Raw genomic sequence first — 15,060 nt, forward strand, 5'->3', positions numbered from 1 at the left:
ACTACAGATCATCTCTGACCTCTATCAAGGATGCTTGCATGACAGCTTTTCTTCTTTTCCCACTCCTGGAGCTCCACTATTATGTGCAGTGGCAGGGCCGTAGCGACTGTCTGCTCCGCGATGGCTGCCCTTCAGTTCCCTGCCTTAGAGGCCAGACCCAGCCGTGACTCGGCCAATCGCCCAGGAGGCCGCGGAGCCCCTCAGGCCAGGAGCGGTGAGAAGTGGGCGATAGGTCATTTCAGGACAAGGAAGCGAAGGCTCTGAAAAACTACAACTCCCAGAAGCCCGTGGGGGTGCCAATCGGAGGCCTGTGGCTGGTGCGTCTTGGGAGCTGTAAACCACGCTTCATTGCAAGGCCGCGCCGGACAGGTAACTCGGGCGCATGCCCAGTCACGTCCCCACTAGCTCAGCTTTTTTCCTTCCTGCGGGATACTTCTCTTTCCGGCCTCGCCCAGGCGCGCTTTTCCCCGCCCCACCTCCGCCCCCTTTTCAGGGATTTCGGAGTGGGCGGGGCCACTGGCAAGGGCGTTCCCAGGAATGTGTACGCGCGCGTTCACGGGAGATTAAAGAGGGAGGGGACTAAATACTGGGTGTGGAAGGTGGCGAGGAGGCCGCGGATCACGGAAGGCGCAGGCGTTCTAGAGGCGGTGCCGCGCAGCTTCGGGAATGGCGGAGGGGCGGGGTGGAAATGGGCTCGTGGCCTGACGCATGCGCATTGGGCCGCCAGCGCCCCGCCTCCTTTTTCAGTTTCCCCTCCTCCTCCACCACCCTTCCGGAAGTGCAGCCGCCCTGGCGCCCACCAGCGGCCACCCCCTGCGGCAGGCTCCGCCCCCGCCGGCCCCGCCCCCACGGCTCTCCGCCCCCTCCTCCGGTGGTGGTGCCGGGTTGCAGCGCCGGTCGTGGAGGTTTCGGCGCCCGAAGCCGGGAGCGCGGAGTCGTTCCCGGGAGTGCCGGCCAGGCTATGATCGCGGGTCCCCGGCGGCCCGCTCCGGCCAACCAGAGTCCCTGTCTCAGCTTGTGCCCGTGCCCGAGCGGTCTCCTCAGCTCGACCCCGCGGCGCAGTTGGCGGCGGCGCCCGCAGTGCGCCCCCTCCTCCGATGGCGGCAGAGATCCAGCCCAAGCCGCTGACCCGCAAGCCGATCCTGCTGCAGCGGGTCGAGGGGTCTCAGGAGGTGGTGAATATGGCCGTGATCGTGCCCAAGGAGGAGGGCGTCATCAGTGTCTCGGAGGACAGGTACGAACCGCTGCCCCTCGGCCGCGAGGAGGGGCGGGACGCGCCGGCGGTCCCAGAGCCCGCTTCAGGGGCTGTGCCTCCACGTCGGCGCGAGTGTAGAGCGCTCTCCCAAGTTGTTATTATAATGCGTATCCTGGTGCTGCCGGTGTCCAGCTGCGCGTGGCCGCCGCTGCGTGGCTCCGGAAAGCGGAGCCCGGACAGCGACGTTCTGTTTGGCCTTGCCCGGGTGGCGCCTGCCGGGGCCAGGGTGGCCCTTGGACTAACGGTGCACCGGCCACTGGACCTTGGTCCAGCTCCTAGGACAGGAAGGGGAGAGGGTGGAGCTGCTCGGCCCTGCAGGTGTGTGCGTGGGGAGGATGCTCCAAGCCGCTTGTGTGACATAACTAAGAGGTTTTGAGAACTCTGGTATAGTTCTTAAGGCTCCAGACCCAGGAAAGCAAATGCCACTCCCTTCTCCCAGACATTCCCACCGAATCCAGATCTCCCAGACATCTTACACTGAATTCAATGAATATTGCAAGTTGTGAAGAGTATTAGGGCTTCTGCCCAGGAGAGGTGACTTCTCTGCTTTGCCCTCCTTGTCTCTTCAAGCTCAAGGGGAAGCTCCTAGAACTTTCAAGGGACCACTGCTGCAAATAGCTCTTGAGTTCCTTCCCTTTGCTTGCTTCCTTTCTTTTTGCCTAATTTTGCTTAATTTGCCGAAGTAGAACTAGTTGTTCTGCCTTTAGTATTCTCCCTTGTTTTTCAGACAGTGCGTTTTTTGCTTTAACTTAATGACCTTTAATGCAGAAATTATGCAGATGAAGCTAGTTTCCAGAGGAATGAAGCTTGAATATAGTAGTTATGGTTTTGATCTGGAATTGTTGCTTTTATAATATCAACTAGTATTCTAAAAAATGTCACATTATAGAGGTATATGTCAAGGAGCTTTTAACCTTAAAATAGGAGTTACGTTTTCTTAATGTAAGTTCAAATTATGCTGAGGTAGAAAATATTTTTTTCTTGGTGACTTGTAAAATTTCCAGGCAAAGGTAAAGCAACAAAGTGTTCATACTGTCTTTATAGTCATTTCAGTGCTTTGCATACAATGTGGCTTCAAAAAATATGCCTGATAGGTCTATTCATATTATAGGTTCTTCAGTATAACTAGGATGACTATATTAATGACATATTTTTGTCTACATCATACTCCATACAAATGGCCAAATGGTGCCTGATTCACTTCCTGTGCAGATTCAAGGGAAAACATTGTAAACATACACCAATGGCAAGCAGTATGCCAAGAACAGAAGAAATTCATGGCTGCAGTGGAATACATGGATGTAGAAACCATTTGAAATTCACGAAGAAGGCTTATGAGTGTTTAACTTTTCCATGGAGGCAAAATTCTACAAAAGAGATTGCTTCTGGACTTAGAAATTCTTTGTCACAGAATCGTGTTTTAAAAAGAATATATTGATAGACATCACTTTCTCTGTAACTACTGGAGATGAAACTGCTCAACCGAACTGCGGTAGGAAATTCATAAGTAAGTTTGTTGAATCAAGGAAGAGAGGCAGAAAGGTAGCTAAACCTAAGCTCCTTTAATAATCAGTTTTGAAACTTTTTGCTTTGGTTGATGCTTTGGGAGTAGAGGTTAGTTTTCATAGGTTTTTTTTTTTTTTTTTCCTAAGTGTTCAAAGGGATCTTAGAGGTTATTTGCTGTAACGGCTTCATTCTACAGATGAGAAAATTAGGCCAGAGAATTTACCTGCCCAAATTCATGTAACTAGTGGCGGAGCCGGGCCTGGCTCCTGTCTTCTGATTTCCATTTCACTGTGTTTATCTTGAAGGAAACAGCTTTAGTCGGGGTGCATTTCAGAATATTTGGAGAAGCTGAAGTCGCGTATATGACAGAGAGTGAAGATAAGTTTCATTTGATTATGGGACAACATAAATGCAATAATGTTTAACTATTTATTAAGCTTAATTTTCACTTTCCCAGTTTACAGTGTAAGTAATAGAAGATATTTTATTATGCAGTTGCTGTTAAATAAGTAAGGCTAGGATTTATTCTTTACATATCTTTTTATTATTACTCAAGTTGACCAGTCTATGTTTCTGTAGGTCATATAGTCACATGTGACAAGAACTTTGTTATTTAGAGCTCAGTTTCGATTATGGTTTCCATTAAAAGAGAACTGATCTGTATTCTTGCTTTTCAAAATCCAGTGTCACTGTCAGTTGACATAATTATCATTATCAAGATATGAAGAGAGAATATTGATTTTCATCAAAACCTACCAAGCCATTTCCATCAACCACTTCAGTTAGAAACTAGTAGTTTTCATTCCTGAACTGTAAGGTTAAGCCACAAAATATTGTCCCATTCCTGAATGGCAGCATCCCGTAAGTTCTTTTGAAACCTTGGTTTTCCTTTTTGACCTCTGATTCCCAATAGCCTTTGAAAACGCTTAACATTTTCCATCTAAGTGTTATAGGTACTTGTTATCCATTTATCTTCTTCTCCATGAATTCCCTAAGATGCTATGTGCGTCTTACTCATTGTAATATCTGTAAGGCCTAGTATGGTGGCTGGCACACAGTAGGCCCTCAAGAAACATTTGTTGTGTTGGTGACTGGTCTTTTTCTCGTTCCTGAAAGCACAGCATCTTAACTGTTGTAGACATTTCATTGATATTTGTTTGAATGAACTTTATGACAACCTGTGAAAGTTCTGTTGGACAAATGTACGGAAAAGGATTGGACTGGATGGCCTTTAAAGGTGCCTTAAAAATTTGAAAGTCAATGCATTGCTTCATTCATTCCATCAACAAATATTTGAGTCCCTACTGTGTTCTAAGCACATGTGTACACTTCATTGGTGAAAATAACAAGGTCCTTTCAAGATACTCACAATTTATTTGGGGGGGGCAGATTTTAGAAGAAAATAAAACCACAAACTCTAAGATTTAATATTGAAAAGAGAATTTTTAGATGGGGATTCCACAGCCATTGTTGTTCCCTAAATTTTACTTACCTTTGGAGGATTCTTCCACTTGGACTACCATTTGCACCCTATGGCTGCCGTTAGTCGTGGGCTGGTGATATTCTAATCTTCAGGCCCAAGAGTGGTAAAAACCCTTACCCTCAGTTCATCTGAGCACAGTTAAGACAGCCTGGACCTTTCCTGGATACCAAGGGAGAAAATATAAGGAAATAGAAGAAATATAAAAACGGGAGTTCCCTGGTGGTCTAGTGGTTAGTGGTTAGGACACAGCACTTTCACTGCCATGGCCTGGGTTCAGTCCCTGGTTGGGGAACTCCTGTAAGCCTCACCTCACAGCCAAAAAAAAGAAAAGGAAGAAGAAATATAAAAACAGTCTGACTTACAAGTATAGATTTGTGGTGCTATCATAAAATGGAATTTGTTCTCAGAACTCACTGTTCTTATCTGAGTCTGTCTTTGCTTTGGTTGTAGCTGGATTCTGTCTCCAAAGGATATTCCCAACTTTGGTACATTGGGTTCCTCATTTCCCAGCTTCTGTCTGGACTGTCTCTTCTGAGCGGCTGCCATTTTTTTTTTTTTTTTTTTTTGTGGTACACGGGCCTCTCACTGTTGTGGCCTCTTCCGTTGCGGAGCACAGGCTCCGGACGCGCAGGCTCAGCGGCCATGGCTCACGGACCGAGCTGCTCCGCGGCACGTGGGATCTTCCCAGACCGGGGCACAAACCCGTGTCCCCTGCATCGGCAGGCGGACTCTCAACCACTGCGCCACCAGGGAAGCCCGTGACTGCTATTTTAACATTCCTTGCTTAGGAGTTTCCTCACAGACATCTTGGGTCTATTTTGGTCAATACCGATCTCTAGCCTGCAGCTTACCAGGGTAGCTGGTAAGCCACCTGCAGCTCCCTTGTCCAGTGGCAGCCTCTTCAAGTGTTGAAAGCCAGAAGAGACTGCTCCAGGTGGGAGCCAGCCCTGTCCAGACGTTTTAACTGTGTAAATTCTTTATATGCATATCTTAACACAAGTCAGCAATCTTAGAATTCATACAGAGAGTTTCTCTAGGTAATTACTATTAGACAGTTATAGAAAATTGTGCCTTCACCAGGAGTAAAAGGGGGTCAGATTTTTATCTCATATAAGGAGATGTGTTGAAGACGGGTACAAACACCATCCACTGGGGTCATCGAAGCATCTTCTCTGCTTGCAGTGGTTAGAGAAGAGATCAAGGAGCTCTCTTCCAGGTGGGTCTTGTGGGATGAGTAGAAGTTCATGTGAGAAAGCTAGGGTGTTGGAAGGGGCATTCTAGCTAGAGGGGGAAGAGAAAACTCCTGGGGCACTGAGAAGCACTAGAACGAACTGGTTAAGAATGCACTCAGGAGCCATGCAGCTTGAATTCAGAACTCAGCTCTGAGTGTCACACTTGGAGGAATCTGGAAAATTGGTGTCTCCACAGGAGTAATTGTGATAGCGAACATTCCCAAAACCTCTGAGTGCAAGAATTTGGAATTCTCTTGGGAGATAAAAAGAGCTGAGGGTGTGGTGGCAGAGTGTTGTGGAGGAGACAATGGGGAGGGGTCTGCAGGGGAGAGGGTAATGGGGAGGGACTGCGGAGTTTGCGTTTTCATTTTTGGCCACGACTCGCAGCTTACTGTTTCTTAGCTCTCTGACCAGGGATCGAACCCGTGCCCCCTGCAGGGGAAGCACGGAGTCTTAACCACTGGACCGCCAGGAAAGTCCCGGGGAGGGACTGTGGAGAACTGCCACCTTATATTCTGACTTCATTTGGGACCAATTTAGGCAACATTCTTATCTGTGTTCTCTGTAGGCCCTAAGGGCACATAGGACCATGCAGTGGGTAATAGGAGGTCCCATTTTTGTCTCAATATATGGTCTGACCTCCAGTGCCTAGCACAGAGGAGGCAGCCCATATATATGTTCATTGAATGGATTAAGCAATGACTGATCTATCAGCTGTTTGGAATGGAATGGGCCTGAGGAGGTTGTGAGTTTCTTAGAGCAAAGGTTTAAGTTGAACCTGAGAGAAGCTTAGCTCCTTACTTTGGGCCAGGGTAGTGTTTACAACAAGGGATAGGGGTGGGAAGCGGTTGGAATGAGAGAGTGGTTTGGGTTTTTAAAAATCTTTAAGGCCTTTTTTCCCCAACTCTGATTTTTTTTTTTTGGAATATTTATTTATTCATTTTGGCTGCACCGGGTCTTAGTTGTGGCACGTGGGATCTTCGTTGCGGCAGGTTTTAGCTGTGGCATGTGGGATCTTTTTCAGTTGCGGCAAGTGGGCTTCTTAGTTGTGGCATGCAGGTGGGATCTAGTTCCCCAACAAGGGATTGAACCTGGGTCCCCTCCTGCATTGGGAGCATGGAGTCTTACCCACTGGACCACCAGGGAGGTCCCTTTTCCCAACTCTGAACCACTCTAAGAGTCACTACTTGACTATTTCTTCTTCTTCTTTTTTTTTATTGGAGTAATAATTTTTATTGGAGTACGGTTGATTTACAATGTTCTGTTAGTTTCTGCTGTACAGCAAAGTGAATCAGTTATACATATAGCCACTCTTTTTTAGATTCTTTTCCCATATAGGTCATTACAGAGTATTGAGTAGAGTTCTCTGTGCTATACAGTAAGTTCTCATTAGTTATCTCTTTTAATATATATAGTAATGTGTATATATCAATCCCAGTCTCCCAATTTATCCCTCCCCTTCCCCTTGGTAACCATGTTTGTTTTCTACGTCTGTGATTCTGTTTCTGTTTTGTAAGTAGGTTCATTTATGACTATTTCTTGAAAACTATGTTAAAATATCATTTATAAATCCTCATACTATTGGCTCATACCATTGATTCTTTTCACTGTGAAATTGCACTATCTCGGTTCTCTGGTTGAAACCATTAGTTTTCACTAAATACTTAGACCTTGGATCCGTTCAGTTGAGCTCATGGAGTTTTATGTACCATGCATTTCATAACACTTGGATCAAAACATTTTTTAAATGCAAATCAAAGTTTTTCCCAATGTGCAAGCATAATTCTGAAAGTTGAGGACTTCCTAGAGTGATGGCGTGAGGTCTCTGAAGTTGACAAAGTTAGAAGCCATCTGAACTATTTTTTGAGTGTGTCAAGTCTCTATTTAATGGCATAAAATTAATAAACTTTAAACTATGCACTAGAGATTCATCACTTGGAAGTAGTAATTGCTGGTTTCAAGGTTCCAAAATGGGAATTTGCCCCATATGATTTTGAAAATTAGACCTTTACCCTGAATTCAGAGCATGAGGCAGGCTTCATGTCAGCAAATCTGTCTGGAAACAGGCTGCCTCTGGGTCTCTAAAGGTCAGAATACAAATTGACTTTTTAAGAAAAAAATCACTATGGGAAAGCTGTTTAAGGAGCTTCGCTAGAGGGGCTTAGCTTCTAGTGACCCCAAAGCTCCTGAGGGTTCTGAATTTCCTACTTGATTTCCATAGTTAAACCAGACTCTATCCAGGAGCTCAAAGATCTTAATCAGGATACATTCATCGGGATATTGCAAGATAATGGAAAATGTTTGACGCTCCTAAAGTGAGTGACTCTCAGATTTTGAAATCCTGAGCAGCTATCTTGTATCTCAAGTGTTGCTAAACTTACTTTGAAAAAGAAAAATAGGTAAAAAATCATAGGACAGTAGTAGCCATAAGACACTTCAGAGAGTTGATCTTTTTCCAGGCAAACAAAATCAGAACTTTAAAAATGGAAATACTATTTTTTCCTTGCACAGCATCTTTCGCTGGCTCTGTTTTCAGTTTGAATTTGCCTTTGAGAGGGAGAGATTTTATGTTTGTTGCCGAGAGCCGTCTGGATGTCCTTACAAAGTAACAGCTTTGGGGAAATTAAAACAGCACCGTTTAGAAATCAATAAGTAAATGGTGCTTTAAGACAAAATAAGTAGTGATCTCTTGATATCTGTGACACTAAACTAAGTTATATTCAGTGTATACGTACCATCAAGCCAAACTGTTTTTCTCAATTACAGTATCAGAATAGAAGGAATTCAAAAGCAGGCAGCACTCGTTTATTTTTATGTGAGTAGGTCTCCCAAGGAGAGTGCCACAATTAACCTAGAAATTCCCTAATGCAGAAAAAATAACTTCCCTGGTGCAACTTCAGTAAGCAGTCTCATTAACTTTGTTTTTTATTTAAAGGGCCAGGGTCCTCCCCATCCAAATGCTTCATTTAGTCATTAGTCTGAAAAATTGAGTCAGAGATGTAAGTAACAAGACCAAAAGAGAAAAAAAGTCGTCCTGCTTGTCTCTTGGCAGGCAGTGCTGCTTTGTGCTCTCATGTGCCTTTCATTTAAGGAATCTTGGAAAAGAACTGGACTGGGAGTCTGTTCTCTGCTCAACCCTGCATTGACCTTGGGCATTGGGCATTTCATTGCTGTAAACCTCAGTTTCTCCATCTGGCAGAGGAGAGCCTAGGATTTCCTAGCTGTGACTCTGACACTGTGATGTACCCATATAAGGACTAGATAAGTGTAAAGTCTCTGCAGACCCATCATCCTACACCTGGAGCTGAAGAAAGTGTGCAGAGGGGGCAAAAAAGTGGCATGTGCTCTGTGAGGTGATGTAAAACGATGCCTTTGGATAGCGGCGGTTCTTTATTCCTGGATGAAATATTAAAGAGCCGTTTGTTTTGTATGGGTGCCTAACACCTAGTTGAACTGGGTTCACTACATTCTTATTTCCAGATAAATCCTTTAGTTTCAAACACTAAGCAGTTTAGGTCTGGGTGGTTTTCTGGGCCTTAAGTCAGGGCCTGGATTGTCTAGAGTAACGCTTTTGAAGCTTTTTTGACCATAAATCATAGTAAGAACTATATTTAGCATTTGCTACCCAAGACTCATGTACACTGACACAAAACACACATATGTAAGTGAAACGGAAGTTTTATTAAATGGTGTCCTTTTAAGGTGACACGCATACTGATATTTTCTGTTTTGTTGTAGCCTTCATAAAATCCTAGCTGTGACTCAGGCAAATGATTTCATGACCTGTAATGGGTTGAAAACCACAGTTTTGAAATACAGTGCCTTAGAAGAGCTGTTGAAGTTTTGTATCCTCTTTTTCTCTCTATGTAGTTTTGGTTTTCTAGGAGATGGAAATACAGTTCAACTCAGGGACCTGTACCCACCAGCCTACCCCACCCCTGGCCTGTCTTGCTTTTCTGAATTTCCATGGATTAGAGAATTGGCCTAGTCTCATTGGAAGCCTTGGTGTCAGAAGATAACTATTCTAAGCCCTTTCAGCCCAGAGCCGGAGAGAGTTCAGAAGAAACCAGGAGTGCAGCAAAAACAGCTGTTTACGTGGCTGCATTTTGACTTCCTGTGATGTGTTCATTTATTACTGAGTTAGGACTCAGAAATGATACATCTCATCTAAGTTATGAATGTCAGGTGCTAACCTCTCTATATGACTGTGCTTTTCTTTTTAGCTGGGTGGATTTACCTATAATGTGGAGCTATTTGGGGATTTTATGTATTTTTTATGTTATTAAATTTTTAATCTCAGTTTCTAAGGATCAATTTATATTTTAAGTAATCATAATCCCTCTGGAGTGTGTTTACATTTTAAATAAAGGTAATATAACCATAATAAAGAAGAATTGCTCATAAATCTCTTAGCACAATGACTGTTTGTATTTTACGTATTACCTTCTAGCAGTTTTTTTAATGCAACTTTCAGAAATATGACTGTAATCATACACTTTAATGTTCTTGCTCCCACTTAAAATTGTGCCACCAGCTACCTAGTCTTTAATTATCATTTTAAGTGGCTGTATATTTTTCTTTTCCTTCAGTATTCACCCATATTTATTTAAAGCTTGTACTATATGAATTTGGCCCTGGAACTCCCATTGTGAATACGATATCCTGCTCTCAAGGTACTGTAATCTATTGGGTACAGCATCATCATTTATCTATCACCTACTGTTGGCTATTTATTTTCACTTTTGTAAATGTTATGATGAACAACATGGTTGTGCATATAGGTTGTTTTGTTTTTTTTTTCCAGATTTTGGATTATTTCTTTAGGAAAAATTGTAAGAAGATTGCCATGTTGCTTTCCAAAAGTCTTGTGCCACTTTATAATATTTACAGCGACATATGAAGTATTAGTTTTGCCACATCTGAACAGCCATGGATATTATCATTTACAATTTTTTCTGGGGGAGAGGGATAAATTGGGAGATGGGGATTGACATATACCACACTACTATATATAAAATAGATAACTAATAAGAACCTACTGTATAGCACAGAGAACTCTACTTAATACTCTGTAATGACCTATATGAGAAAAGAATCTAAAAAAGAGTGGCTAGGGCTTCCCTGGTGGCGCAGTGGTTGAGAGTCCGCCTGCCGAGGCAGGGGACACGGGTTCGTGCCCCGGTCCGGGAAGATCCCACATGCCGCGGAGCGGCTGGGCCCGTGAGCCATGGCCGCTGAGCCTGCGCGTCCGGAGCCTGTGCTCCGCAACGGGAGAGGCCACAACAGTGAGAGGCCCGCGTACCGCAAAAAAAAAAAAAAAAAAAAAAAAAAAGAGTGGCTATATGTATATGTATAACTGATTCACTTTGCTGTACAGCAGAAACTAACACAACACTGTAAATCAACTATACTCCAATAAAAATTAATAAAAAATAGTTTTTTCTTGATAAATTGTAGAACTTCATTGATGTTAATTTGTATGTTTTGGCTGACTTGTGAATATTTTTCTGTTTGCTTGTTTACTTGTTATTTTCTTCTTTTGTGAATTGTCTGTTCCTGTCCTCTGTTTCTCCATTGAAGTCTCCTGGTTCTTCTGAACAATATTTTGTAAATATATATTCTATAAATATAGTAAGGCTATTAACCGTGTGTCTCTTATGTATCCAGATATGTCTTATACTCCATTGTTTGCCTTTTTACTTTTTATATAGAAAATGTTTACTATTTAGTTTAACCATCTATCCTTTATTATAATTTAAATTTCTTCCATCATTCCTAATTTTTGAACGTAATTCTTTACCCAGAGATTCATTGAATATTCATTTTTCTTTCATCCTAGTTATATAATTTGGTTAAAAAAATAACTTTTTGATTTATTTTGAAATGTATTTCATTGGTTGGTGTAAATTGAGGAATGTAATGATTTTTCTAAAAATTGCTGTTATTCAGCATCATTTATTTATTTATTTATTTTTTGCGGTACGCGGGCCTCTCACTGTTGCGGCCTCTCCCGTTGCGGAGCACAGGCTCCGGTCGCGCAGGCTCAGCGGCCATGGCTCACGGGCCTAGCCGCTCCGCGGCATGTGGGATATTTCCAGACCGGGGCACGATCCCGTGTCCCTTGCATCGACAGGCGGACTCTCAACCACTGCGCCACCAGGGAAGCCCCAGCATCATTTATTGAATGGTCCTTATGCTTTCTTTTATATTTATTTGTGAAACTACCTTATATTCTCATAAACAAGGCCTACTATGGGCTGTGTTGTATTTTGAGGATCTCTGCTTTTAATACCTGCCCTATACTTAAAAAAATTTTTTTTTCTTTTCTTTCTTTTCTTTCAAATTGAAATACAGTTGATGTACAATATTATGTTAGTTTCAGGTGTATTACATAGTGAATTGACATTTGCATATATTATGAAATTATCACCATGCTAAGTCTAGCAACCATCTGTCCCCATACAAAGTTATTACAGTATTATTGACCATATTTCTTATGTTGTGTGTTACGTCCCCATGGTTTATTTATTTTATAACTGGAGGTTTGTGTCAATCTCCTTTACCTATTCTACCACCCCACCCCCTTACACTTTTAATTATTGTAGCTAATGTGTTGTTCTTGATTGTTTGCCATTATGTGTCTATGATAATAGCTGGACTCTCTCTAGCGGGGTCAGCGAATTAATGGGAAAGGAATCATTTGCCTCTAAATGATTGGCTCTTTCCCAAACTTCAGGATTTCAGAGTCTCAGTTTCTTTATCTAAAAATTGGGAATAATGATTCCTCCCAGGATTGTTTGGAGGTTTACATGGGATGATATTCCTGTAGCACGTGGCATTGTACTTGGAGCATAGATGGTGCTCAGTACAAGTTAGTTTTATTGTTTGTTTATGGTACCACCATGCCTGTTGCTGTGGTTCCATTAAGGCTTGACTATTTTAAGAATCACCTTGGATACACCAAAGTGGGGCTATTGAATTTTTGTTGGCTTGTTTCATATAGTTCTGAGTCCCTTTATCTCCTCTAGATGTGCCAAGGTGGGGTTACTCTGTCATCTTTTTACTGCCGCTTCCCAAACTTGTTCTGTGAAAGCCAGGGGTCAGGGGAGGTATGTGACTGGTGGGTTCTGTGTTCTCTTTTGCAGCCTTTTATCTCGCTCCATTTGCCATCTTGTCCTGAAATGATGAGTTCATTGTCCCTGCTGGTCTCCTGGAGGGCCAGGGCTGTGTATCCTGCGTCTTCCATGGGGAATACCTTGAGGTAGGGATGAAATTTTAATTACCCCAGTTTAGCTGCCCTCCACTGGAAGACTGGGCATTATAAACCAGCAGCTAGTGGGCTGAGGTCCACCCGCAAACAGATTTTGTCTGTACACAATGTTTTTAGAAGTTTGAATTAGTAGCCAAGTTTTTAAAATCTGGATTTCACATAAAAGTCTGGCTTGTTGGCTTCTCTTGACAAATGGGAAGATGTAGCTGGGCCAGGCCGCAAGTTCCCCTGCTGTTGGTCCCTTGATCTGCCCACTTCGCCTACGGTCATCTGAGTGAGGCCATGAGAGGCCACGCCCATGCTGCCCCCGCTGCCTGCTGGTGGGAAAACAGGGCACAGTAAGTAGCCAGAGAGCTTTCCTGTTTTCCTCTGAATCTGAAAGGTATTTCCCCTCTTATGGAGTCAGTGGTTAGAGTTTTCTTGGTATTTGGAAGAAGAAGAAGGAGAAGAAGTTGAAAGATAACCAGAATGCCTGTATTTTTAAAAAATTAGGTAGAGGTGGAGGGAGGAAATTAATACACCTTTCATAAGAGATCCTGATGTTGTACACACAGTAAATAAGTGTATAAATAAAGGTGGGTGTTGGTAAATTAGGCGTGGCATCTAGCCTGCCCCTCTCTGGACGCCTTGTAACAGTGATTGAGGCCAGGGATCCAAGTCCCAGAAGCCTGGGTTTGACTCTTGGCTCTGCCAACTCCGAGCTGTATGATCTTAATCATTTCTTCAAAGCCTTCCCAGCTGTAAAATGGGAGTTCAGACAGTACCTGCCTCATAGTGTTATTATGAGGGTTAAACGAATAAAGTGCTGAGTCCCAGCCAGTCCTCCAGGAATATTAGGGTTTTTGCTGCCCTTCCTCCAAACTAGTTTTCTAATTATTTAATAACTCTCTTTTCTCTCTAACTCTTCTTTGTCTCTTCTTTGTCTTTGAATCAGTTTCTCTTTCCCTTTCTCCCTTAGTTTTCTCCCTAGTGCTTCTGGAAAGAGTGCTCAAGCATCCTTACACTAGTTCTTTGACATTTGGAAAGTCACTAACCCTCTTTGATCCTCATCTGAAATTGATTTTTCATAGTTTGAAATGACATAATATATGTGAAAATACTTAATATATCAAACGTCCTATAAAAATGTTAAGGATTGTTATCATTTAGCTGCTCATAAATATGAAACATGACTGTATACTTTGAATTTAGAGAGTTTTGTCTTCTTTATCCTCATTTTAAAAGCAGATGAATATAATATTTAAATACATTTAAATTCTAATTTTAGAAAAACTTAAAATTAACATTATTACCTTTTATTGTGTAGAGCTGGATTAATATTTTTCTGGAGTCAGTTATCCGTAATAGAAGAAAAAGCTTCCCATGTTGTTAGAGTCTCAGTAATCTGCTTTAGTATTGATATTGGCACTTATGGGACTTGGAAAATCCTAGCTGTCTGATGTTTTATAGGAAGATTTTGTTTGGGGAGAAAGGGTGTTGGGACTAGCTAGGTTATTTCATTATATTCTGATTTTTGAAATATTTTTGAATTCATATTTGAGTGGCTTAATAAGTTCTCTTTACATTTCAAAGTTTAGATCTTTAAACAATTTGAAAGAATGAATAATTTTTCTCCAGAAGGTCAAATTAAATTAGGGAGGTTAGTTATGCTTAATCTGATGTGTGGGTTATCTGTAGGTACGTATATGTCTGTGGGCTCTCATAGTTCTCAGGTGTGGTTCTCCTACCCCCTCCGTTTTATTTTTTGTTTGTTTTCTTTTAAAAAAATATTCTACCTTACTCTTTTTTTAAATTTAAGACAATTTTTTTAAGCGGTTTTAGATTTACAACAAAACTGAGAGGGAGGTACGTAGATTTCCCACACATATCCCTGCTCTTACACATGCGTAGTCTCCCCACTATCAGCATCACTCACCAGAACTGTACATCTTTAATCAAGCATGAGCCCACACTGACCCATCATTGTCACCCAAAGTCTACATTTTACTTAGGACTCACTCTTGGTGGTGTACATTCTACGAGTTTGGACATATGTATGATGACGTATCCATGTATAATATCATACAGAGTATTTCCACTGCCCTTAAAAATCCTCTGTGCTCTGCCTATTCATCTCACCCTACCCCATCCCAGCCACTGATCTTTTTATTTTCTCCATAGTTTTGCTTTTTTCCAGAATGTCTGTCATGTAGTTGGTATCATACGGTATGTAGGCTTTTCAGATTGGCTTCTTTCACCGTAGTAACATACATTTAAGGTTCCTTCATGTCTCTTCATGGCTTGATGGCTCATTTCTTTCTTTTTTTAAAAAATA

General features: G+C 42.4%; 1 protein-coding gene and 1 long non-coding RNA gene across 3 annotated transcripts in view; one reads left to right on the plus strand and one right to left on the minus strand.

The window, feature by feature from the left end:
* The window catches only part of LOC117203111 (uncharacterized), a 42,049-nt gene extending 41,626 nt beyond the window's left edge, over nucleotides 1–423 (minus strand). Inside the window, exon 1 of the long non-coding RNA XR_007473048.1 lies at nucleotides 20–423. This is a non-coding gene — a long non-coding RNA (uncharacterized LOC117203111). The remainder of the gene's footprint in view (nucleotides 1–19) is intronic.
* Nucleotides 424–853: 430 nt separating this feature from the next.
* Nucleotides 854–15,060, plus strand: part of WDFY2 (WD repeat and FYVE domain containing 2) — a 182,776-nt gene continuing 168,569 nt past the window's right edge. Inside the window, exon 1 of one of the 2 annotated variants that reach the window (XM_033436916.2) lies at nucleotides 854–1,234. In XM_033436916.2, the coding sequence (XP_033292807.1) occupies nucleotides 1,098–1,234 (137 nt within the window). In that variant the 5' untranslated portion in view covers nucleotides 854–1,097. The remainder of the gene's footprint in view (nucleotides 1,235–15,060) is intronic. The other variant, XM_004274620.4, reaches the window with a different exon arrangement.

Source organism: Orcinus orca, chromosome 18, assembly GCF_937001465.1.
Source record: "Orcinus orca chromosome 18, mOrcOrc1.1, whole genome shotgun sequence".
NCBI lineage: Eukaryota > Metazoa > Chordata > Mammalia > Artiodactyla > Delphinidae > Orcinus > Orcinus orca.